The sequence below is a fragment of the Cynocephalus volans genome, chromosome 9, assembly GCF_027409185.1.
Source record: "Cynocephalus volans isolate mCynVol1 chromosome 9, mCynVol1.pri, whole genome shotgun sequence".
NCBI lineage: Eukaryota > Metazoa > Chordata > Mammalia > Dermoptera > Cynocephalidae > Cynocephalus > Cynocephalus volans.
The window spans coordinates 85,559,795-85,586,020 of record NC_084468.1 but is presented as its reverse complement, the minus strand read 5'-3'; the positions used below and the strand labels follow the sequence as shown (position 1 = coordinate 85,586,020).

Here is a 26,226-nt window from a genome sequence, read left to right as displayed (position 1 = left end):
ATGCAGAAGTGGGGGTAGTCTGCAGGTCAGACAGGGGGCAAAATGGAGTTACTTAGGTTAAGCAAGCAACTCTACAGAAGCAGATAGCGGACGTTATGAGGGTGTAGGGAGCTCTATTTCAATTATCTTTATTATACTGTACAGTAAAAACAAAACAAAACAACTGCCCTCTGCCCACACAATCTCTGTCATACAGTGCTGTTTGTTATATAAACATCCTTGAAAAGATCGTTTAAGACAAAAGCTGTCTTTCCACAGAAGCATGGAAAACAGGACATGGAGGATTGTCTCCCAACTCAGGACCTCGTCACAATGACCTGTTCATCTCCCTCTATCTCTTTCCTTCCCCCACTTTCTCCTATTAGCCATAATTCAATTCTAGAACAAAATACAAAGCAAATATATTAATCCATTGTTTAAAAATTTTGGGTTTTTCCATTACACAGCAAAAAATTAAAATGTCTGAGGTCCCCTCGCCATGTGGCCTGCCCTATTTTCCTCGCTTACCTTGTGCTTCCGCCCTTCTTTCACATATACCCTCTGTCCCAGGATGCCCTGAGAGCCCAGAGTCATCTCTCTACAGATCCCCTATAATTCTGATTATGCCTCAATTAAAGGCCTCAGTTATTTGCTTAATAGTGAGATTCATGTTTCTCATCTTCTCCCAGCACGGTGCCTGATGTATGCAGTAAGTGTTCACGAAATCTCTGTGAGGAAGGCTGTTAGGTCAGAAAGTCAGGCTGTTTGGAGTTTTACTGAACTTTGAGGGTTAAAATTGGTAGCCCCAGTTGTTTTAATCTTTTGGGATTTGTGTTCACTAGCTCTGTGGCCGTGGCCTATAAGCAGAACCAGTTTTCCTAGGAGATTTTGATGCTTTAATGGCTCGCCTTGTGAATCAAGATTTTATTCTGCTCCAGATAACAGAAAATCCTACTCTAGGGGTTTCAACAGACAGATGTGAGTCTCAGGCAGTCTGAGGGTTCTCAGAGCAGGTGTGGTCCTCCACTTCATTGATGCTACTTAGGATCCAGGCTCTTGGCACCTTTCTGCTCCACTGTCCTTAGCGTGTAGCCCTTCATCCTCATGTTTGTACCTCATGCTTACAAGGGGGCTACTGTACTTCTGGGGCCATATCAATGTTTGAGGCAGGGAAAAGGAAGAAAAGAAAAAGGTGAGGGGGCAAAGGGCCTTCTCCTAGCAGGTCTTTGTCCTTTAATTCAGTAATGGACACCATTTTCCAGGGATTTCTATAGGATGGTACACAAACTTGGAAAAAAAACTGGAGTATTTTAAGCTTGGTGCATTGTTCCCCTGAACAAAATAGGGGTTCTATAAATAAAAAGGGGAAGCTGGTTATTGGGTAAATAACACAACATTTGCCCCAAAGACATTTTCAACTCTTAGTGATACTATATCCCTTTTCAAACATGGCAGGGATGTGGGGAGTTCAGGCACTTTTTTGGTCCTGGGTTGACCACCCCTAGAAGAAACAAGATTTGGCAACTATTCCTGTGCTATTGCCATATTTCAGCTTCTGGTCTATGCCATCACTGCTGGCTTGAGACATGGAGAATCACCTGGCCTTTCCTGAGCCTGGTGGGGCTTACTTGCACTGGGGTATGTGGGGAACATACTCTCCTTTTGTACATTATGGAATTGAAAAATTTAGGAGCAGGGCTTTTCTTCACTGGGGTCTTGCCTGGGGGTGGAGTGAAACTTTTAATTGTATGAGCCTTTTTAAATGAGGAGACTCATTTCTGTGAGGTTGGCGATAAAGAGGAAATTGTGGTTGATCAGGATATTCTGGGAGGGTGGTAGGTGAAGTCTGTTAGGAATTCTCCAAAGGGAGACCTCAAAGAGCAGAATGCAATAAGCTTGGGTTAGCAGGGGCCCATATTGCATAAGAGCTCCTGACTCATGGAAGGGGGATGGTGAGGATGCATTTGGCTTCAACAGAAGGGCTGCATTCCTAATCCAGCCAAGAAGGGACTTTTGAATTCCTGCAGTCCCCACAGGATGCTACCAGCCCTGTGAGGGGACAGGAGGGTCAGCACCAGCTCCCTCCTATTAGCAGGATGGGGTGGGCGTGCGCTCAGGCTGGGCTTGCAGCTGTCTGTTTCCATGTTCCTGTCATTTACTTGTCAGTCAGACTGCAGCTGTCACTGGCCCTCAGAATGTAGAGTCTTTTCTCTGAGAGGATAAAAACAAAACAAGTTTGCACGGGTTATAAAAATGCCTTTGGGTCAAATATTTCGACCTCCTTTAGATGTGGCCTTTTGCTTCCCTGCCCCTAAAAATTCATTCCTCTTATTCCAGCTCCAGAAGCAGACAGCCTGCAAGCGAGGTCTCCACAGTCACAGACGCACACGCTTACAGGGGCTATGGAGTTAAGGGGAGTAGGGGATGTGGACCAGGTGGAGACAGGCTGGAAGGACATACCTATCCCAACGGGGCCACAGCCACGTGCTGCACTCCTGGAATGTAGAGTCCCTGGTTGCTAATCTCTCCAATTTTGAACAGAAGTCAGAGAACTAGATTTTTATGCAAAATCATTTACATTTTAAATGTTTACAGCTATTCATTTTTTTCTTTTCTTCTTCTTTTTTTCTAAAAATATCATGTGGACCAAACAAAACACGTGTGGGGGCCCCAAGCTTGCCGTCTCTGGTGTATAGAGGAAGAAATGGGCTAGGCAGGTGATAGAATTGTGAAGTGTTAAATGATGATTCTTGTGAAAGAGGAGGCTCTCCCTCCCATCCATTCCCTCTCCATATGAGTGGTGCCTGGAGAGTGTTTATCAGCTTGGAATGAATCAGAGTGGTGGTTCACAGGCAGGGTAAGAGGGGCAAAAGTGTTGGTAGTGGTTGATGACAGTGCTAAGAGGCAATTAGATTGCAATTAGCTGAATGGCAACTCTGTGGGTGCTTGTAGGTGTGCTCTGCTCCTCCTCTTTCCAGGAGGCCCACTCTGATGCATTTGGTAAGGAGCTGGCGCTAAGTGGTAAGTGGTGTTTGTGATGGAGCGATGCCCATGAGGGAGGAGCTATGTGGGTTCCCTAGGAGAGTGGGAAGGGTTTGGCAGCAGTAGCATCCAGGAGGTGACAAAAAGTGGCGTGGATCAGGAAGGGAGCAGAGACTAGAAGAACTCTGCCACATTGAGAAATTGATATGGATCCCTGATGAAGAAAGGAATGGGGTTTTTGACTTAGGATTAGAGGCAGAAAGTAAAGGGACTATCAGTCCAGATAGTTTTGTCAAGGAACTACTCTAGCATCTAAAAATGCTCACAACTTAGCATTTGGGTTCGACTCAAAATATATTTTAAATATCCAGATGTGGGGAAAATGTTCAGTAAATTATATGTGCATATAATATGCAGCCATTGAAAATGTCGTTTATAAAAAACCTCCTGAGTTCTCAGTAATATGAAAGATTCTCACTGTATAAGTGGGGGGGCGGGGGGAAAGGATGTAGCTACACACAGCATAAGTTAACTATGAAAATACACACACACACACACACACACACACACACACACACACACACACACACACACACACACACACACACAGCAATTACTGTGGGAAAGCATGCCAGACACACACACACACACACACACACACACACACACACACACACACACACACACACACAGCAATTACTGTGGGAAAGCATGCCAGAACATCATTCTGAAACTTTGCATCAGACATTAGCCACAAAGTATGCTTTTTATAGACAAGTGACTGTCAAATCAGGTTATAAACATACAAATGCATGGTTAATCTCTCATTATATATTAACAGGAAATGAATTTTCATCAGATGCTTTCTTAGGTCAGTACACATCTTGCTCCCACTTCTCATGGCTCAGGGGAAGTCACTGCATTTCACAATTATCTGAGAGGGGAACAAGAGTGCAAGAGGTAGGAGAGGGGAAGCAGAGGATCAAATAGTTATTAATCTAGGGTATTATGAAGCTAAACGGTCACTCTGCTGTGTCACTTCCTCTAACTTCTGCTGGGTCCTAGGGGATGAGACTGCATGGGTGAAAACAGTGGAATGTTAATGACTCCTCCCCTACTTTTCCTACCTACACAAAAAAGGAAGTCATTGTAGGAGAAGCATGGTGGAGAGTGGGTTGCATTCTGGAAACTTAAAGGGAGGGTGGGGTGTAGGAAGTGTCTACTGGTGGTTGGCTCCAGTTGAAATGGGACTATTTTGGGTCCCTACAAAGATGGGTCTGAAGTCAAAGCTACTCTATATTTTCTCTTGGTTGTTCACCCCGATGTTGCAATTCCTTATCTTCTTGTTTTTGGTTGCAATCTACATGCCTGTATATTATCTTAAGATACCAGTCAATTTTCCCCTCCTTCATAAGTTCTGAGTCATTTTAGGTATTGTCTCATGTGCCTATGCTGTACATAGAGCAACTAAGCACCAAGAAGCTGAGCAGAATCTCCCTGACAAGAGGTCAAGGTCAGAGGTGCTGCCCTTCTCTGGTCCTTCTGGTGGTAGGAGGATGCTGACAGTGGGGGAACACTGTGAAAGGTCCTAAAGGAGAAGGGGTTTTTCATGTCAGTACATGGACTCCCAGAGGGTAGGGGTGCACCCAGCTACCCATCAGGATTGACTCTATTCTTTGTATGGCAGCTCTTTAAAAAAAAAAAAAAGCATTTGGCTAGAAGGGAGGCCAATTTTAAAGAAGATATGGTTATAAAATTCAAAATAAGCATGCATATAAATATTAATTTTTGTCTGTAATTTGAGGATACCTCCAGAGTTTCTTTCCTTTAGGAAAATTGATTCCTGGAATCAATAAATGGCAAGGTAACTATTACAATATTAAGTAATACCTCTCAATTATACTTGAAAATAGATGATATAGCTTTGAAAAGCTCTATTGTTACATTTAAAGTATACTGGAAGCCTGGGTTAAGCCTTTAAAAAATTAAGATAAAATCTAATGAAGATCTCTAAAGTTATATAACTTTAAAAATCCAAAAGCCAAAAATAAGAGGCTTCAAAGCATGAGAGGATTAGGCTTTATACTTTCTTGATGAAGATAAAAGAAAAAAAATCTAGCTATTTTTTTTAAACCTAATCCTGAAAATTGAAAATTGTCTATATATGTGCTGAAGTTTTCTTTATAATAATGCTTTTCAATAGGGACAGATCCTATCAAAAAATTTCTTTTTCTGAACTCAAACTATCTAAATCTCAAATTCTCTAACAGTTCAAGCAGCCTGGAAACTTCATGGAAGTAAGAATTCATTCACTCATTCAACAAGTACTTAATGAGCACCAACAATGACAAGCACTGTTCTAGGAGCCGGAAATATAGGTAAAATATATGAACAAACCAAATGATGCCATTACAGTTCAATATACTATTTATTTATTAAGTTATTAGTATGGACAATCTATTATGCAACATTACAGATGTCTTTCAAAACCTATAATAAAATATAGTCTACTCTCCAGCCCAGGAGAAAGACTATAAAGATCATTCTTACAGCAAGTGTAGCATAAGCACTCAAACAGTCCCTTATTTGGACATCAAAGGGAATAATCACTCAAAAGATTCTTTACTTCCATTAGGGTTTTAACTTTCTTGACTGATGGCTGTTTTAGAGACAAATGTCCAACTCAGGTCACCCAAGAGGTGTGTAGCATCTCATCTTGGAGAGGAAGGAGCTCCTGTCATTTCCCTGGCAGCCCTTTCTACTGTCCTGCAGTCCTTCATACTGGAGCCCATTTTGCCTTTTAGGCCAGTAACGGTAAAAACTTGGGTATGGGGAGAAGGCAGGTAGGCCACAGGGATGTTTTGATTAATTTTCAAAGATTATGTTCTGAAGCTCTAAACACCCATTTGGAGGTGGTAGTGGCAGTGAAGAGTATACTATATTTTGCCAAGAGGGTCTTCTCGTCTTGGGAATTTTGGCTTTCTTATAGCCTTTAAGATTCCTGCAGTTCTCAATGAGAAAGTGGAGATGGGAAACTGATTAGTATGAGGCCATCTGCAGAATGAAGTGGACTGGCTACTATGGCTTTTATAACCTGACTTCCTTTTACTTTAGACAAACTTGTTTCTTCATCTTTCCTCCTATGCCCTGCTAGTTCTAATATAAGATTTGAAAGTACTATGAAAGATGAAACTTCTTGCTTTCATGCTGAATGAAGAAAAAACAGCAAAATACCCTCCAGTGAGTTATACTCAGTTTCCTCAGTTGAAAACAAGTTCCCAGTGACTTTTAAAGACAAGTGGTAGACAATGCTAAATTAACTACTCATAGAAGAAGTTCTGAGGTGAAACTGTACATATATTAAAATCTAAAATATAGGCAAAACCCAAATGCTCTAGTATAACAGGGATTTTTAAATCCCTTAGTTTCACACTGAAAACTACAAATGTTTTCAACATCAGGCTATGATCACAGTCAATTAAAATAGGAAATCAGACACCTCAGGAAGTCTTGCCAAATTGTGGCAGTTTCAGTAGTCTACATAATTAGGAAAAAGCAGAAACCATAGGATAAAGAGTGAGAGCACTGGAATTTTATTTAACTCTAGGTTCCATGGGTTTGACATTAGTAGATAAGACTAATGAATGAGCAGCCAAACAGTTTTTTTGGTCACTGTGCTTCCCAAGCACCAAAAAGTGGAGCTATTTTTGCTATTCAATTTCATCTTTAATAAGCTAGACAGATCCTGCTGCATTGTTTGTTTCTAATTTACCAGCACATTATGATGTAGTTTACCGTGTGTGAGGAGCAAGTCATTATGTAGTACCAAGTTTACATCATCATAGGACTACAACATGCACATTCTACTTAATGTAGATCAAGCAACAGGAATACAAGAGAACGGTTATGGGTGTTTTTGACAAAGTAATGTTCACACTAACTATGTGTTTAGAAATCTTATTAGGCAGGTACCTACAGCAGTTCTTCAATTGGTATTGGAACATTACACGCATGCACAAGTGATATGGTAGAGAATGAATTGGAAGAGGCAGCCGGATGGAGGACAAAGGGGAAATCAGAGATGGGATGATGCCTTGTAACAGGGAGAGGCAGTTCTCAGCTTTCCACAGCAAGTCTCTGCTCTGTGAGAGAGGCCTGTTGGGCAACACTTTTGTTCTCATGACTGCGAAGTTTGGAGACAACATCTAGAAAGGCCAAATCCTGCACTTCCTTGTGTAGAGATTCTGAAAGACAGAAACAAGAAAACAGGTTCTGTGAGGTTGTTCTAGTCTTACTATACAATCTTTCTAAAACATATACCCAAAATGTTTATTTTGATGAGGCTGAGCTATTTTTACAGGAAAAATAGCTCTTTTTATAGGAAAAAATTGTGGAAAAAGACATAATAGAAATCTAACAATGTCCTTTTTTGGGTGTATTATAATAAAAAAAATCAGAGAAACTTTACTTGCACGTTTTTATAAAGATAAATTGGATGTCAAGTTCTATAGTCTAAGGTTGATTAGACTAATGAGTTACAATTAAACACAGTTCATTTTAATAAGACTGACATATAAAACTAGAACCAACTTTTTTTTAGTGAAAATAGAAAAATCCATTCTAAAATTCATATGGAATCTCAAGGGACTCTGCATTTCCCAAACAAGTTTAAAAAAGAACAAAGTTGAAGGTTTCACACTATCTAATTTCAAAACTTACAGCAAAGCTATAATAATCAAAACAGTGTGATACTTATATAAAAACAGACATAAAGACCAACAGAATAGAATAGGGAGCCCACAAATAACCCTCACATATGTGGTCAAATGATTTTCAACAGGGTGCCAAGACTATTAAATGAGGAAAGGACAGTCTTTTCAACAAACAGTGTTGGGAAAACTCAATATCCACATGCAAAAAAAATAAAGTTTGACCTTACCTTACACCATATACAAAAATTAACTCAAAATGGAGCAAAAACCTGTAAGAGCTAACACTTTAGGACTCTCAGAAGAAAACATAGGGGAAAAACTTCACGACATTGAATTTAGCAGTGATTTCTTAGCTATGACACCAAAAGCATAGGCAACAAAAGGAAAAATAGGAAAACTGGACTTCATTAAAATTTCATTAAAATTAAAATTTCCACAGAGTGAAAAGGCAACCCATGGAATGGGAGAAAATATTTGCAAGTCATATATCTGATAAGGGATTAATATACAGAACATATAAAGAACATCTACAACTCAACAACAACAAAATCTTGATTTAAAAAATGGGGAAAGAACTTGGATATTTCTCCAAAGAAGATATACAAATGACCAATGTGCACATAAAGAGATCCCCAACATAATTAATCTTTAGAGAATGTAAATCAAAACCACAATAAGATACTACCTCACACTCATCAGGATTGCTATTATAAAAAACAAAAAATGAGTGTTGGTAAGGATGTTGAGAAATTGAGACCTATGTGCATTACTGAAATGTAAAATGGTACAGCCACTGTGGAAAATAGTATGGCAGATCCTCAAAATATTAAACATAGAATTACCATATGATCCAGCTATACCACTTCTGTGTATACACTCAAGAGGACTGAAAAGAGGGACTTGAGATATCTGCATACCAAGGTTCCTAGCAGCATTATTTGCAAAAGGCAAAAGATGGAAATAATCCAAATATCCATCAATAAATGAATGAATGAATAAATAAAATGTGATATATAAACACAGTGGAACATTATTCACCCTTAAAAAGGAATTAAATTCTGATACATGATAAACACAGATAAACCTTAAAGACATTATGCTAAGTGAAATAAGCTAGACACAAAAGGACAAATATTTTATCATTCCACTTGTATGAGGTATCTAGAGTAGTCAAATTCAGAGACAGAAAATAGAATGGTGGTTGCCAGAGGCTGGGGGGAAGTGTTAATGGGAGTTATTTTTTAACGGGTATAGAGTTTCACTTTGGGAATATGATAAAGGTCAGGAGATGGATGGCAGTGATTGTTGCACAGCAATGAGAATGTATTTAATGCCACTAAACTATACACTTTAAGATGGTCGAAACAGTAAATTTTGTGTTTGTATATTTTACCACAATTTAAAAAATGCCTCAACAATAATGAACATGCTTGAAGCAAATGGGAAAAAAAAAAAGTTTCAGCATGTAAATAGGAGATATAAAGAAGGAAATTTTAGAACTCAGAAATAAAATAACTGAAATAAAATTTGATACTTAACCTTAGAATAGTGGAGACAGAGGAAATAATCAGTCAACTTTAAGACAGAACAATAGAAATTACTCGATCTGAACAACAGAGAGAAAATAAACTAAAAACAACACATACATACAATAAAGCTTGCATGGACCACATTTTTCAAGTGCAGAAAGAAAAGAACTATGAACCCAGAATCCTATATCCGGAGAAGATACTTTTCAGGAATGAAGGGGAAATCAAGACATTCTCAAATGAAGGAAAACCCTAATTTAAAAGAATGGCTAAAGGAAGTTCTCTAAATAGAAAGGGAGTAATTTTTTTTTTTTTTTTTTAAAAGGAATCCAAAGCTATGGGTAAATATAATAAATGTTCTTTCTAAGAGTTTTCTGAATTATGTTTGGTGGTCAAAACAAAAATTGTAACACTGACTAATATGATTCTAAATGTATGTAGAGGAAATACTTAAGGCAATTATAAATGAGGAAAATGTTCAAGCAACCCACAGGAAGTCAGAAAAAGAAAACAGAGAAACAAGAAACAGAATAAGCAGAACAAAAAATGAAATTGCAGATTTAAAGCATAACCTATTAGTCATTACATTAAATGGTCTATATACACCAATTAAAAGGGATTGGCAGAGTGGATTAAAAAATAGGACCCAACTATATGCTGTCTACAAGAGATTCACTTCAAATATAATGATGCAGCAGATTGAAACTAAAAGGGTAGAGAAAGATCATGTGAATGTTATTCAAAAGAAAGCAGAAGTAGCTATGTTAATGTCAGATAAAGTAGACTTTAGAGAACTCCCCCCCCCAAATCAGACAGAGAGAAACATTACATAATGATAGAAGAGTCAATCCATCAAGGTGTATGCATCTAACTACAGAGCTGAAAAATATGTGAAGCAAAATTGATATAACTAAAAAGAGAAATAGACAAATTCACAATTATACTTGGAGACAATACCCCTCTCTCAACAACTGATAGAGCAATTAGTCAGCAAATCAAGAAGAATATAGGAAACTCAACACCACTACTAACCAACAAGATCTAATAGACATTTATAGACTACTCTACCCAATAAATGCAGAATACACATTCTTTTCATGTGTCCATGAAACATATACCAAGATATGCCAATGATTTCTTGAATAAATTCCTTAGCTAATATCATGGCATACAAAAATCTGAACTTGTTCTTTACATAAAATAACATTTTAGAGTTAAAAAAACATTAACTTTTTAACACTGATTTTTGCCTATATTTTCTATATGTTTTCTATTACAGTAAAGATCTTTTGGGAATATTTTCAGTGTAAAAACAATCCTATATCTTACATAAACAAATTTCTAATTTTTTTAAACCCAAAATGACCATTTACTATATATAATTTTATATTTAATATTTAATGTCAACAATATGTTGATGGATATCAAAAGAAGAAATACTTACCAGATCCCATGAGAGCACAGATCAAGACCATGGAGTTATATTTGATTTCAGGAGCACTTCTCTCATCTGCTAGAAGTCTGTGTAAAATCTGTACAAGTTTAGCACTTTCTAGATCTTTCTCAGCAGTGCCTAGAATATGAAACAATTAACATATAAGTTATATTTACTGTATATGCACCTGGTACCATCAGGTTAAACACTGCTTCCTTTTCTAGAAACTGACTATGTGAAACCTTCCAAAAGGTTCTGATAAGTAATAATAACCTAGATAAGTAATATTAAATTCAGATCTTGTGAAAGACTAGATAGAACTAGATTTCAACAGACATCTCAGGAGTTTAGGCTTAACACTAACAAAAGCAGAAAAGATGGTATAATAATATATAATATGTACCATCACCACCTTCAGGAATTATCATGGCCAATTTTGTTTCATCCATATGCTCTCAACCATCCCAAATTATTTTGGAGCCAATCTTATAAATCACACAACTTCCTCCAAATATTTCAGTATGTATCTTTAAAAGATAAGGACTCAAATGCAATTCCTATCAAAATCCCAGCAAGATTTTCTGTAGAAAATAGGCAAGATTTTGCTAAAATTTACATGAAAAGCTAAATAGCTTTTCATGTAAGAATAGCTAAACCCATCTTGATAAGAATAAAGTGGGAGGAATTCCTCTACCTGATATTAAGGCTTACTATACAGCAACAGTAATCAAGATAGTGTGGTAACACTGGTGGAGTGATAGACACACACACAGACCAAAGGGACTAAATAGAAGACTCAGAAATAGTCCCACACATATATGCTCAACTGATTTACTTTTCCTGAAGTCCTAGAGACAGAGCAATTGATTTTTCTTAACAATGGCACAAAATCAGCTGAATGGAAGGAAGACAGCCTTTTCAACAAATGGTGCTGTAGCAGTTAGATATCCATAAGATAAAAAACAAACCCTTACCTAAACCTCATACACATATTTACTCAAACTGGATCAAAGACTTAAATGTAAAATGTAAAACTATAAAGCTTTTACAACATATAAAGAAATCTTAAAACTCAAGACTTGAAAAAAATACAAATGGCAAATAAGTACATAAAAAGATGTTCAATATCATTAGCCATTAGGGAAATGGAAATTAAAACCACAATGAGATATCACTACATATCTGTCAGAATGGCTAAAATTAAAAGTAGGGACAATACCAAATGCTGGTGAGGATGCAGAGAAAACTGGATCACTCATATAGTGCTGGTGGGAATGTAAAATAACATAGCCCCTCTGGAACACTCCTAGGCTTCTAGAGAAAAGAAAATTTGTGTGCACACAGAAACCTGTACAAAAATGTTCATAACAGCTTTTTTTATTTTTTAATTTCTTTTTGGTGGCTGGTGGGTATAGGGATTCGAATCCTTGACTTTGATGTTATTAGCACTGTGCTCTAACCAACTGAGCTAACCAGCCAGCTCAGGAGCTTTTATTTTAAACACCCCATACTGGGAGTCGGCCCAGATACCCTTCAACAGGTGATAATAAAAAGTCATGAACTGTTGATACACAAAACAAATTCAATGACTCTTAGGGAATTATGCTGAGCAAAAATAAGTCAATCCCAAAAGGTCACATACTATAAGATTAAAATTATTTAACAATTTTGAAATGACAAAAACTTAGAAATAAAGATAAGATTAGTGAGTTTCCAGGGGTTAGGGACAAGGTGGGAGATAGGTGTAGGAGGCAGATGGGTGCGGTTATAATGGGTAACAGGAGGGATCCTTGTGGTATTGGAACTGTTCAGTATTTTAACTGTGGTAGAAGAGACACAAACCTACACAAGTGATAAAACTATGTAGAACATAGCATACACATAAATGAGTACAGAACTAGGAAATCTGAATAAGATAGGTAAATTATATCAGTGGTTAAAATATTTATTATAGTTTTGCAAAATGTTCCCATTGGTAGAAACTGAAAAAAGTGTACAAGGGATCACTCTATATTATTTCTTACAACTGCACGTGAACCAACAATCATCTGAGAGAGAGAGAGAGAGAGAGAGAGAGAGAGAGAAAAGACTCAAAAATGCTATTTTAATAGTATTATGCAAAAAACTTATAACGATAATTCCTTAATCATATCAAATAGTAGTATGGGCTTATTTTTATATCCTAAGCTTAAGGGGCTTAGGAAACACTGGGCAACAACAAAAATATAAGTATGTACTGTCATTTCATACAGTTTTATGGTTAGGCGACCAGACCCAGGCAAATGTTCAGCTATCAGGAAGCTGAAGAAATTGTAGCTTGTTTGAAAGATACTAGTTATGAAAGGCACAGAACCAGATTTACCCCAGGCTGGGAGACCAAGGATATTCTGAAATTGCTCCATCACTTTGAGCCATTTAAAATCAGGGCACAAACCCCAGTTTAGTAACAGGTGTCCCCACTGACTCCCACCCCTTTCATAGTCTTCCCACCTAAAGGTATCTGGACTTCTAGATTGACTCACATAATCTACTAAAACCACATGGGAAATCACAGGCTAAGCCAGGACAACAACTGACTTCCAAAACATCTCTAATCATAGACAAAATTCACTGAATATAAGCATAAATGTTCTTGAAGTCTTCTATCTTCTTTAAAGCAAATTTTACATCCTACTTACAGTTTACCTATGATTTTTTTTTATAATTATAAATTGTTTCAAAGTTCAAAACTCTTGAAGAGGACAAAAATTCAAATCTTTCATATCCCAAAACTAAGTAAATCTGACAGCGGAGGAAGATAAACTATGTTTATGTTTTGCTTTCTCCTTCCTGGGATTGGGGTTGGTGGGTCCACTTGCCTCACTGTGAGAATTATAAAAATAAATCATCAGTGGGAATTAAGAGGTGATCAGTTAACAGTATTTACCCAAATGGCTTTGAACTAGACAGGGCACACCTATTAAGTCTATAGTCCTCTTTTGTGTAAAGCAATCTTAACCACAGGCCATGTGACTCTGATACTGTACCTGGCTGACTGTATTAGGGGTTGGTTCCTGAGCCAAAAGTTGCTACCTATAAGATAGATGTCTATGAGCTAGCTTCTCATGAAGAATTCTGCCCAATGGAATCATTCAGACTCTTCTTGTCGGGAGTTTTGAATTCAAAACACACAGAAGAGTGACACAGAAGATGAGAAATTAGAGTGAAGGCAATGCTATAAACCAATAAAAACTATGGTGATTAGAGAAGGAGATCAGCAAGAGAGAATGAGTAGTAGAGAGAACCAGCAGAGATGGAAGAAGTCTGGGTCACTGGAAGAGTAGCAGACCCTTCACTTGCTGTTGTATTCTAAATGTTTGGTTTCTCTGTGAAGCCTGATGAAAACGTTCTCTATATTTTCTAAGTGGCTATAACTTGAAATATTATTTAAAAATAAACTGACCCAAAAGCAGCACCCTAAAATGTTATCAAAAGCAAAACCAAAGTGAACAGCCATGGTAACAACCTATATGATTTTCTATATATTCAGATACAGGTACAGACACACACTGGCAAAAAGCTTCCAGTCAAGGTTCAGTCTGACTTCAATTTCTTTCCTGTGCTTCCTTTCACCCAAGATAAAAACAGGAGAAAAGAAGTTTGTCACTGGGTACTTACCCAATTCTAACGCTGCTATTAGTGCCAAAGCAACAAGGGCTTCATTCTGCATTATCACATGTTCACTAGTTGCCATGGTAACTAGATGCTTGATGCCACCACTCTGTACAATGGTTTTAATTACATCCTACAATAAATAAATATCACAGGATTATAAAATTTAATTTTAAACATAAACTGAATTACAATCAATCAATTCATTGTTAAGTTATGTTTTTGTGACAGTATCCTGTATGAATCACTACATTTAACTATAAATTTTTTTCCTTCATGGAAGAAAAGGGAAAAGCTTTTAGCTTTAAGTAAGTTTAGCAAAAGATGAGAACTTAAATTGCCTAGTGGAAAAGACCATTGTAGTTCATATCAAGGAACAGAGGGGCCTATAAGCTACCAAAGCCAAAGAAATAAAAGTGTCATTACTCCAAATGTTGACCTACCTCAAGATCAACAAAAGAGAATAAAACTTGAAATTAAAAAAAAAAAAAAAATTCATTTAAAATTTTTATAATAGTATCAAGTAGTTGTTCTCCAGATGCCCCAGGTAAAGTTTTCATAATTTTTTTTTTTAAGCACCTTTGCCTCTTGGTTCAATCTGACAAATGAGAGCTGGAATATATGCAAAGGGACTAAGCAGAACTTAAATCAAAATTCTTTGTCTGCCTTCATTTCTCATGGTTCCTAGAGCTCTGTCCTGTCTCTGTGGCAGAGGAGGCAGTGGGCGCTGGCTTCAATAAATCCCAGCACCAACACTGACTTTGAAGAAATTACTCAACTTCTCTTATTTCAGTGACTTCATCTGTGTCATTGAGATAATATAACTGTATATCTCATAAGTTTTTGTAATAATTACAAAGTTAGCACATGAAAAGCATATATAAGAATATCTTTCTGTACACCAGCAATGAATTAGCTGAAAAAGAAAGAAAGCAATCTCATTTACAATAGCTACAAGAAAATAAAATACATAGATTTATACATAGAATTTAACCAAGTAGGTGAATGATCTCTACAAGGACATCGATAAAACACCGATGAAAGAAACTGAAGAGGACTCACAAAAAATGGAAAAATATCCCATGTTCCTGGATTGGAAGAATCAGTACTGTAAAAATGCTACCAAAAGCAATCTATAGATTGAATACAATCCCTATTAAAATACCAATGACATTCTTCACAGAAATAGAAAAAAATCCTAAAATTTGTATTGGAAGAACAAAAGACCCAGAACAGCCAAAGCAATCTACAGCAAAAAGAACAAAGCTGGAGGTATAACACTACCTAACTTCAAAATATTCTACAAAGCAATAGTAATCAAACAGCATGGTAGTGGCATAAAAACAGACACACATAAACCAGTGGAACAGAACAGAGAACCCAGAAATAAATCCACATATTTATAGCCAAATGATTTTCAAAAAGATGCCAAGAACATTCATCGTAGAAAGAACAGTCTCTTCAATAAATGGTGCTGGGAAAACTGGATATCCATATGCAAAAGAATGAAACTAGACCCCTATTTCTCACCATAAACAAAAATCAACTCAAAGTGGATTAAAGAGTTAAATTTAAGACCAGAAACTATGAAACTACTAGAAGAAAACACAGGGGAAACACTTCAGGACATTGGTCTGGGCAAAGACCTCATTAAAAAAACCTCAAAAGCACAGGCAACAAATGCAAAAATAGATAAATGTGATTATATCAAACTAAAAAGCTTCGGCACAGCAAAGGAAACAATCAATAGAGTGAAGGCACAACCTGCAGAATGGGAGAAAATACGTGCAAACTATTCATCTGAAAAGGAATTGATATCCAGAATATACAATGAACTCAATTAAATAGCAAAAAAAGCAAATAATCTGATCAAAAACTGGGCTGATCAAAAATGAGCTGAACAGACATTTCTCAGAAGACATACAAATGGCCAGCAGGTATATGAAAATATGCTCAACTTCACTAATCATCAGGGAATAAAAATAAAAACCCCAATGAGGTATCATCTCACTCCGGTGAGAATGGCTACTATCAAAAATACAAAAAATAGGTCTGATGGGTTAGCTCGGTTGGTTAGAGCTTAGTGCTGACTACACCAAGGTCCAGGGTTTGATCCCCACACTGGCCAGCTGCCAGAAAAAAAGACAAAGACAAAGAAAAAAAAAATGCAAGTGAGGATGCAAAGAAAGGGAACTTTTATATACTGTTGATAGGAATGCAAATTAGTACAGCCATTATGAAAGACAGTATGAAGGTTCCTCAAAAAACTAAAAAAAGAACTACCATATGATCTAGCAATCCCACTACGAGGTATATATCCAAAAGAAAGAAAATCAGTTATGTTGAAGAGCTGTCTGCACTCCCATGTTTATTACAGCACTATTCACAATGGCCAAGATAATGGAATGAACCCAAGTGTCCATCAAGAGATGAATGGATAAAAAATATGGAACCCAAGTGTCCATCAAGAGATGAATGGATTATATATATATATATATATATATACACACACACACACACACAGAATACTATTCAGCCATATAAAGTAAAATCCTGTCATCTGCGGCAACTTGGATGAGCTTGGAGGGCACCGTGTTAAACAAAATAAGCCAGGCACAGAAAGATAAATACTGCATGTTTTCACTCATAAGTGGAAGCTAAAATAGTTGACCTCACAGAAGTAGAGAGTAGAATAGTAGTTACCAGAGGCTGGGAAGGAGAAAGGGTAGGGAGGATTGGGAGAGGTTGGTTGATGAATACAAAATTATAGCTAGATAGGAGGAATTAATTCCAGTGGTCTATAGCCATGCAGGCTGACTATACTCAACAATTCATTGTATATTTTCAAATAGCAAGAAAAGAGGATTTTAAATGCTCCTAACACAAAGAAATGATAAATGTCTGAAATCATGGGAAAAAACCCAAATATCTGGCAAAAGTTAGATGAAAAAAATAATGGTCACATTTATGGCTAGTACCCATTTTTGTCTTCATCCCACTTAGGGTTCTGTTGCCTTAGGACTCTTGGACTAAATATGATTTAGTGGGAAGTTTCAATTATAGAATATTTTTAATGTAATTTTCTTTGCTTGTTTGCACTACTTTTAGTAATTTGAATTAAGCTCTGGATATTTTAAGGAGTAGACTGAGTTACCTTCAATGACACAAACTAACTGTAATTAGAAATATTTTTCAAATTAATTTGCAAAAAATTTGAAAAAAGGTTTCCTTTATCCTATCTTATGTAAACTTTTAAGAAAACTATTTATAGACGATATCTTCACTCTGCACCTAAACTTTAGCGATCAAACATTCTAAGTCAATGAAGTTCAAGAACTGAGTTATAATAGCTGTATTCTGGCATCTAGTAAGTCTTTTCCCATCAACTTCTTTTGGAAAATGTGAAACTATCTTTTAAAGCCTGTTCTAACCTCCCAATTTACTGCTTACTTGATGACTTTATTTGGAACTGGTACAGAATTCTTAAAATTAGTAAAGAATTTTATAAAAATCACAAAAGAACTTATTAAGTAAAGAAGATCAAAAAAGATTAATAGATACACAGGTAGTCACCTAGGAAAGGTCCTTGGACTGTTACTTCATCCTCTATTTTTCGATTCACCCTGAAAAGTCCACTGTAGGTGAAGGAAGAACAGAGAATGAACGAAGGAAATTTGTACTTGAGAAATGAACAGTGCCCCCCTTAAGTCCAAGCATAGCTTCTTTTCCATCTCACTTTTTCAGAACAGATATCTGAATATTTCCTTTTAAAATGCCTGCTCTCTCTCCAACAACTTCAGCAAATGTTTATTGAATAGCTACTCAATGGAGTTGCTTTGCCTAACAGAATGTGTGAAGAAGGATAATAAAGTATTGTACTTGTGTCATTGAGACAAAAAGAATATAATAATATTGCTGGCTACCCTTTATGGAGCAACAACTATATGCTTTATACTGTACTGGGTAGCTTATAGATAATAGCTCATTTTTATCTTGCAGAAAAATCCCATTAGCTAGATATTATCTCCAGCTTATAGATGAAGAAATTGAAGCTCAGATTAAGTTATGAATTTTTCCAAGGTCAGACAATGATTAAGTGATAAAGACCAGGCTCAAATCCAGGCAGTTTGGCTACTGGGACCTTGTTCTTAACCAAATGTGGTCAATGCAAAAGTATATGTACTAAATTCATAGTGGCATGCCCGGGCAGTCATTTAATATGATTTGAAGAGGCTCTATGAATGTATTATAAGATTATGTTTTAACTTCAAGATATACATATATATATATATATATATATTATTATTATTTTTTTTAATGAAGGATATTAGTACCACTTCACAAAGTGAGAAGGTTCATCTGGAGAATTACAAATAATTTTAACCAATAAACTTCTAAAACTAATCTAGAGATTATTTTAACTTCTCTCTAACTATTTCATTTACAACAAATACACTGTAGATATAAACAATGAAACAGTTCTCTAGACAGTCCTTCTAAACCCTAGATGTCTCTGCAAAGTTGCAAAAATTCTGGTGATGTTTTTCAAAGTTTGAGACAATGTTTTATTTTACAGTACTATTTCTCAAGGGGTTTTGTTTCGGAAAGCTAAGTTTTGCTACATATAAAACCAAAGCAAATTATCCATGCTAAAAATTTCACCTATTTAGCATTTATAGTCAATTTGCCCTTGATAAATGAAATAGACCCAGCTCAAGATTCTGTTGAAAACTGTATAATAAAAATGTTGATCAGAATGAAGGTTTTGAAATGGGGTTGGATTTGAAATAATCAATTTATAAGATTGCAGGCTGGCGTAGCCTCTGAGTTGGTGAGCCATCTTAAAAAAATTGTCTTTTTCAACATTGTATCATAAAGCCTACTCAGTATGGGATTTAAATAAATGTTTGTTGGCTGAATGAGTGCAAGACTAAATGCATTTGTTTAAACAAGTTTTTAGCTTGATAACTGATGAAGAATGTTACAGTTTTAAAAGGTAAAGTACCTACTTTGATAAGAGGAAGTTTTTAATATTCCTAATGAAGAGGCAAACTATATTTCTTTTCCTGTTTTTGGTATCTGCAGTTGAAAGGTCCAGTAAGATGGTCAGTAGTTCTAGGTGAGGGCACTTTTTGAAGGGAAGGTGTGAATTTACCCAGTGGTATGAGCACAGAAATTCATTGCATATGGCTGAAATGATTAAGCAATGTGAAACTTTGCAAATGAATGCAAACTTTTGGAGCGTTGAGCTCTTAGAATTCAGGGTGATTTTAAAGGTGTATAATCTTCAAAGTTTAAGAATAACACAAACAGAGAGCTGTGCTTCACAACAGTTGGTTAAGGACCTATAGGAATTTAACAAATTTGTACCTAGTGTGTAATTATTTTAAAAGCTTATTCCAGAACAGCACTATTTTATTTTTTTCTTATTGTGCAGAACAGCATTTTCCAAAGTATGTCTAGTGTAATGTTAATAGATGCCACTTGCAAAAAGGATCCAGGGTCAAATACTTAAGGAATCAGTGGATTAAATGAAGTTGACGAGATTTCTTTAGAATAGTACTAATGTGTGCTGTGACTCCCAAAGGCAAAAAAAGGATGCACTATTTCTGTAATGAATCAGACCATACAATCCTTTTTCTTTGTGGAACATTTCTTGGAATTATTATTTGATAGAACATACTTTGAGAAATGCTGCTCAAAATTAGTCACTGATTCCACTTTAATTTTGGTTAAAATTAAAAATAATTTAAATGAACAGTTCTGACCTGGAACAAATGCGATGAACACACCTTATGTTTCTGATCATTAAAGTATGTGAATGAAGGTTCCTATTGCTTCTTTTCTAGCAGTATACTCTCAATGCAGAAAGATACGTAAAGGAAAAAATAGCCATTGTGTAATGAATTGTAAACCTAAAGTTAAAATGTGACTATAAAACTGCAATCCTATATAATTTCAAGGTGCTTTTGTTACACACACACACACACACACACACCCCTACAAAGGTACCATGCCATATTTCTCACACACACACACCCCTACAAAGGTACCATGCCATATTTCTCCTCTTTCAGAGAATCTGCATGCTGATGGATGCTTAATGAGTACCCCTCAAAATTTTTTTTGGTGGGGCAGGGAGAAGTGGAAGGTTAGATGAAGGAAAGGGAAATCTATGACAAATGAAATTCACAGAAAAGCCTCAAAATCTTCAAATTTAAACGTAATATTACAGCATTTAAATAGTGTTAGCTCCTAAATTTGATTTAAGAAGTTGGGATGCATCTTCCTGTGGACACACTTTTGTGTCCACTAATGGTCTGGTTATACAAGGGTACTTCAAAAAGTTCGTGGAAAAACAGAATTGAAAGAAAGTACTAATCTTTTCATGAGCTTTTTGAAGTACTCTCATATAATTCTGTTAGCTGATTCTGAAATGAAGTTACAGTACCTGAAGGTAATGAAGGTAATTGGAGGTACTGGATTAATCAAGGCTTCATTGGCCTGCCTTACTACCACGGGTGACAGGAATTTATCTGAGAGTTCCAAATTCAGATGCCAGAAATGTGTGTCTATTGTTTGTAATCTAGTTAATAGAATTATGGTTTGCCTAAATTTTAAACCACTGATGAGATTTTCATGGAATAGAGCAAAGGATTAAGCATAAAGACTCCAAAAAGCCTGGGAGATTGGGTTGGGAGTAAGCAAGTTAGGGAGTGTTAGCTGCACCTCTTCCTGGAGTGTCTTATTTTTGGTGAGTGGCATGATAACCCAACCTGGAATTATCTCTAAAACCACATCCTCCTTTAATCCTACTGTTGAATCCTGTCAATTCTACTACCTATATCTCTCTCAAGTCCTTCTTTTCTCTTACATCCTCACTGCTGATTGGTCAAACCATGTAAAATTTGTGTGTGTCAAAAATGGTTAAATATCAGCAACTTCAAATTGCTCAACCCAAAACCTTAATTCAGGCCTTTATCATCTCTCATGTATATTTTTGCAGTAACTTTCTAAATGTTCTCCCTGCCCCCATTAGACCCTAGAGACATCTTTCTAAATGAAAACCAAATAATGGCACCTTCTGCTTTAAACACTTTAAGAGCTTCCTACTTCTCTACAGAATCAAAGCCATATATCTTAACTTGGCATATAATTAATCTTAATCCCCAATTCTCATCCTCTCTGGCCACTGCCTATACACAGTCTGTGCTTCAGCAATACTGCTTTATTTGCAATTTCACTCTAAAACTATGCTGTTTTACATCTCTGTGCTTTTGTACAAACTGTTGTCTTTGCCTGCCAACGTCCTTTCCTCCTTTTCCCTTCCCTTCTCTTTCTGAGAGATTCCCTAGTTAACCTCTAAAATATCACTCCTTCCATGACACCATCCAGACCTAGACATCATTGGTCTGTGTCTTCTCTATGTTACACCTGAATGGTATATGTGGTTTTAACGCTGAACTTAGCTGACTGTTTTTATATCCATCCTGTCACTAGACATTTAATTCCTTTAAAGTAGCACTATATTTTATTACATTTATACTGCAAGTCCTTAAATATTAACTGTTAAAAGAACAAATGGGCCTGAGAAAGCAATGATGATGGAGAAGGGATGAAAGGGGTACCAGAGGAGGTCATTTTGATATTATTTCTTGATACTTTCCATCTTGCCAACATACTACTTGGTCCTGTGTTGGTATCAGTGAAAATGTATGGGCTGGTCTGGGTGAGAGTGGTAATAGGAAGGTCCTGGTTAACAGCTGCTTTTCCCTAGGGAAAGATCTGAAGATACAGCATCTGATAGGGAAGAATACTTCTGTGGCTAACTAGCTGGGATAGCTAATATGGCGAGGTCAATTATATATATGAAAGAAATTAACACAAGTCAAGGAATACCTTTACTTTTAAGCTTTTTCTCTTGCTGTCTTTTTTTTTATCTGTTCTATAAATAAAATGAAAATATCTGTTAGATTTGCGTTCTGAACTGAATTTCTTCTCATATACAATCACTATTGAAGGTGTGCAAGTGAAATGATCAAAAAGATCACCTTTGAAAAGAGGGTATAAAAAAATAAAAGACATTATCTAGATATTAAATCAGCTGCTGAACTATTGGCCTGGGTCCCCACCACTGTGATCTTTAAAATAGTCCATTTGTTCATTCACTGGTTACCTATCATGTGCCAGACACCTACCAGGCTGGACACTACCATATGAACGGATTTTGTCCAACTCTGTGAGTCTGGCATCACACATTATCTAGATATCATTTAATTTCTAAATATCAGTAGCTAGCTAGCATAGTCACTGCCTGGCACACAGAAAATGTTTGACAGTGATGCTGTTAATGGTGGTAGTGGTGGTAAAAATAACAGCAGCAGCAAGAGAAACCTCCATTTATTGAATGCTTCCTATGTGCCAGGTGCCAGCTGAGCACTTTGCATTCATGATCTCACTGAATCCTCACAACACTTTCAGGTAGGTATTATCCCAGTTTTTATATATTTATATACTGAGATACGAAGAGACCTGTCCACTTAAATGGTAGCAATAAAATCCGAACCCATCTCTGTTTGATTCCAAAGCCTTTCTCGTAAATGTTACAAAATAGAACTAAATACAAAGCCCAATTTTCAGTAATTTTTTTTCAGAATTGTTGATTAATGTAGTTATGTATAAATACATAAAAATGCAAGCTTATAATACAAGATCTATGATGCTGGGTTTTGAAAAAGGCCACTCTAATGTTTTCTAACGAATGGTTTCCTCTGGAACTTACTTTTGATTTACTGTGTCGTATGAGGGCAGAGAGCAGTCTGTTTGACTCCCCCATCACACCAGCGTGATCTTTGGCTTCACACCATTCCACCAAACGCTCCACTAATTTAACGTTTTTTCCCAGTTGTTCAGCAGCTTCTGCTATAGGAAAGAAGGCCATCCACAAAGGAATGAATCACTGATAGGCAATCAGTTGAAATAATTGCTAAAGATGTAAGAATGTGAAGGAAAATAACATGCCTATAAAACACAGCACAACAATTTTATTAAAGAAAGAACTGCAAATACTCCTTATATGATGGGCTATTTGGCTTTTTCTATGAAGTTATAGATTTTCATACAAAATACAAAAACAAACCACTTCATACAATTTTGGTTAAGCCTGGTAGTCTATTAGTCCTCTGGCAGACTGTAACAAGGGTTTTTAAAAGGACTCTAAGCAATCAATATAAAATAGGGTTTAGAATTTAGAAAGAAGTAAATAAATATAATTCATTCCTAGGAGTTGTTTTCATTGCTGTCTCTGCAAATAGAAAAATGTTCTTCCTGTTTGCTAAACAAATAAAAAAAATTTTTGAGTGTCACTGTATTGAAGCATGATTTTGAAGACAAGATAAAAATGGGTATGGAATGCCAAACCAAAAAAACCCCTCAGGAACTGATAATAAACCACCCTAAAACCAGGACTATATGTACTAATAAAGATAAATGCAATATACTTTTCACTTAAAGTCAATTATGACAAGCTTAAGAATTAATAAATGAGGTTCAAGAACCAATCTCTTTTTACCTTTTATTTGCTATTTATTTTTATGATTACATAACCCTGAAAGCTATAAACAAGTCATTTTTCAACTAGAGGTTCAGTAAGATTATCAAACCAAAAATACAACTTGGGAAAGCATTTCTTTTACCTTGTGCATCTATTAACATTCTTAATGTTCCCAGAAGTTTGAACTGAACTGGGGGCATTTCAGATTTAAGAAATTTCAAAACTGCTCCTGTGACCCCAGCTGATAACATCTTTGCTTTATTTACAACTAGAGAGAAAGAGAAAGAGATTATGGTTAAAATGGTGCTAACATTCTTGATGATAAACAATTCAAGACACATTTATCTCAATAAATGTGCCCATGTTATATTTTCCTATTTATAAACAATCCTGTTACTTTTCTGTTAATTTTAAGAATGGGTTTGTGTGTGTATGTGTAAGTATCCTGTCTGTCTACAGGAGCATAACATACAAAATCATACTTACTGGCTTTTTAAACTTGATCTCAAAACATTCACAGACATAATGTGTAGAGGAAATCTGAAAATGCTGCCTTCTTATTTACAAAAAGCACAATACCTTAATGTTTCTCTTTATCTCTATTCTTGACCCAACTGTATTAATATAAATATTATAGACATTAATAAACAATACTAATAGGCTGTATGAACCAAAGTGAATTCATATGGATTGGATCTTCATATGATTATACTATTTCACCTAATTAGAAATTTATTTTTACAAAGTAGATTAAAAGAATAGTTTCAACTATTTTCTGTATTATTTCCCATGATAATGTGATTTCATGGCTACAAGTCTTTAATCCAAAGACACATTAAGGCTATTTCTAAAAATTATATGTTTGCTTGTAGGAAAAAAAAAAACTTAAAAAGTAACTTTTCAGTGGACTCTATAAATTGATGTCATTATCTTACCTCAACTAAAGATGATTTAAAAAGCTTAACTTTACAATATGATGAAAATCCAAGAGTTCAAAAAAGGTAATAGAATATTTGAATAATCTGAACAAAGGCAAAGATTATTCTTGTACAGTCTCAGAAAACTTAACATATAATCTCCATTTATTAGTAAAATATATGAGAACATTTTGAAGACAATTTTCTTCCTTTTCTTGGTCAGAGTAAGTTCATAATCACACATGTACAGTAAATATCTTTCCAAAATGGTGGATTTTATTTTCTACTAGCTGCCTTCTATTCTTAAGTCTTACCTGGAATGGCCAGGTTTCTGAGGGCACTTAGTGCTGCATGCTGTACAGTTACATTGCCATCTTCTACATGTCTGTCCAGTAAATCCATAAGTTTTTCTACAATTCCGTTGTCTACCATATGAATACAATTTCCATCTGAACAAAACAAAAGCATTTTTTTCTTCCTCTTTAAAAATGTTTACACACATTTTGTAATACTGATGCCTGCCCATTATCTACACTAGGGAAAATGGAGCTGTATAAAAATGAGTTCCAACTCTTTCTCCCATCAGATTTATAGATTCTTCTGCTTACTGAGTGAGAAGTCTGTTTATAAAGATTCTTAAAATAAGTAAAACTTTAAAAATCAGAAAAATCCCTAGCTTAGAGCCTGATAACATATCAGAAGATAAGTAGAAACTACATGCTTAAAATGTACAGTATTTTTCACTTATTGTGAAGTACATGCTGTGTTCTGCCAATGTTACAGTGACAGTACTCTATCTTTTGTTATCATGGCTGATATTTAATTATTTTTAATCAATTTTTCAAACATTTACAAAGCAGAGAATTACAATAACCACTATTTACCTCACATTTAGCTTCAACAATTATCAATATTTTGTCGCTCTTGACTTTATCATTAAGGAGTTACTCCCAGAAAGAAGGAAGTAAAAATGGTATAAGTCAGCCATTATAATATACTATATACTGACAGTTCATATTAGAATAAAACCAAACCAAAAAGAAAAATAACCCATATTTCCTAGCTACATTATAAGGATGAGTTCTACACTGAGTTTCTAGGAGTTTAGGAATTTAGTTTATTGCATAAAATATGTAATTTGTTAGAAATCTGAAATATTTATAGTGACTTTTCTAAAAAATTAAGGTTGTAGCATACATACATACTACACAAACTTCTGAACTGTTCTAGTTTTTAGTACATGTGATGGCAAAGCAAAAATGAAAAAATGTAGAACATTTGATTTACAAAGGAGAAGCTAATATGCTTACCATTTCTGGCAAAATTTGCAATTGCCAATGCTCCAGCAAGCTGTAGCTGGTGGTTGTTTGATGGAATCCAAGAAAGCACCCTTTGAAACACATTGCCTTTTCCTCCTTCAAATAATTTCTGCATTGATTCATCTGCAGGTAAATGAAACAAACAGTTA

General features: G+C 35.8%; 1 protein-coding gene across 6 annotated transcripts in view; it reads right to left on the bottom strand.

Annotated features, from left to right (window-relative positions):
- Positions 1-5,509: 5,509 nt before the first annotated feature.
- Positions 5,510-26,226, bottom strand: part of RAP1GDS1 (Rap1 GTPase-GDP dissociation stimulator 1) — a 133,596-nt gene continuing 112,879 nt past the window's right edge. For 4 of the 6 annotated variants that reach the window (XM_063107601.1, XM_063107604.1, XM_063107603.1 and 1 more), the window contains 7 exons: positions 26,069-26,200; positions 25,073-25,207; positions 23,984-24,109; positions 23,071-23,210; positions 14,295-14,421; positions 10,647-10,775; positions 5,510-7,205 (listed from right to left, as the gene is read on the bottom strand). In XM_063107601.1, the coding sequence (XP_062963671.1) occupies positions 7,078-7,205; positions 10,647-10,775; positions 14,295-14,421; positions 23,071-23,210; positions 23,984-24,109; positions 25,073-25,207; positions 26,069-26,200 (917 nt within the window). In that variant the 3' untranslated portion in view covers positions 5,510-7,077. The remainder of the gene's footprint in view (positions 7,206-10,646; positions 10,776-14,294; positions 14,422-23,070; positions 23,211-23,983; positions 24,110-25,072; positions 25,208-26,068; positions 26,201-26,226) is intronic. The other 2 variants (XM_063107602.1, XM_063107605.1) reach the window with 1 other exon arrangement.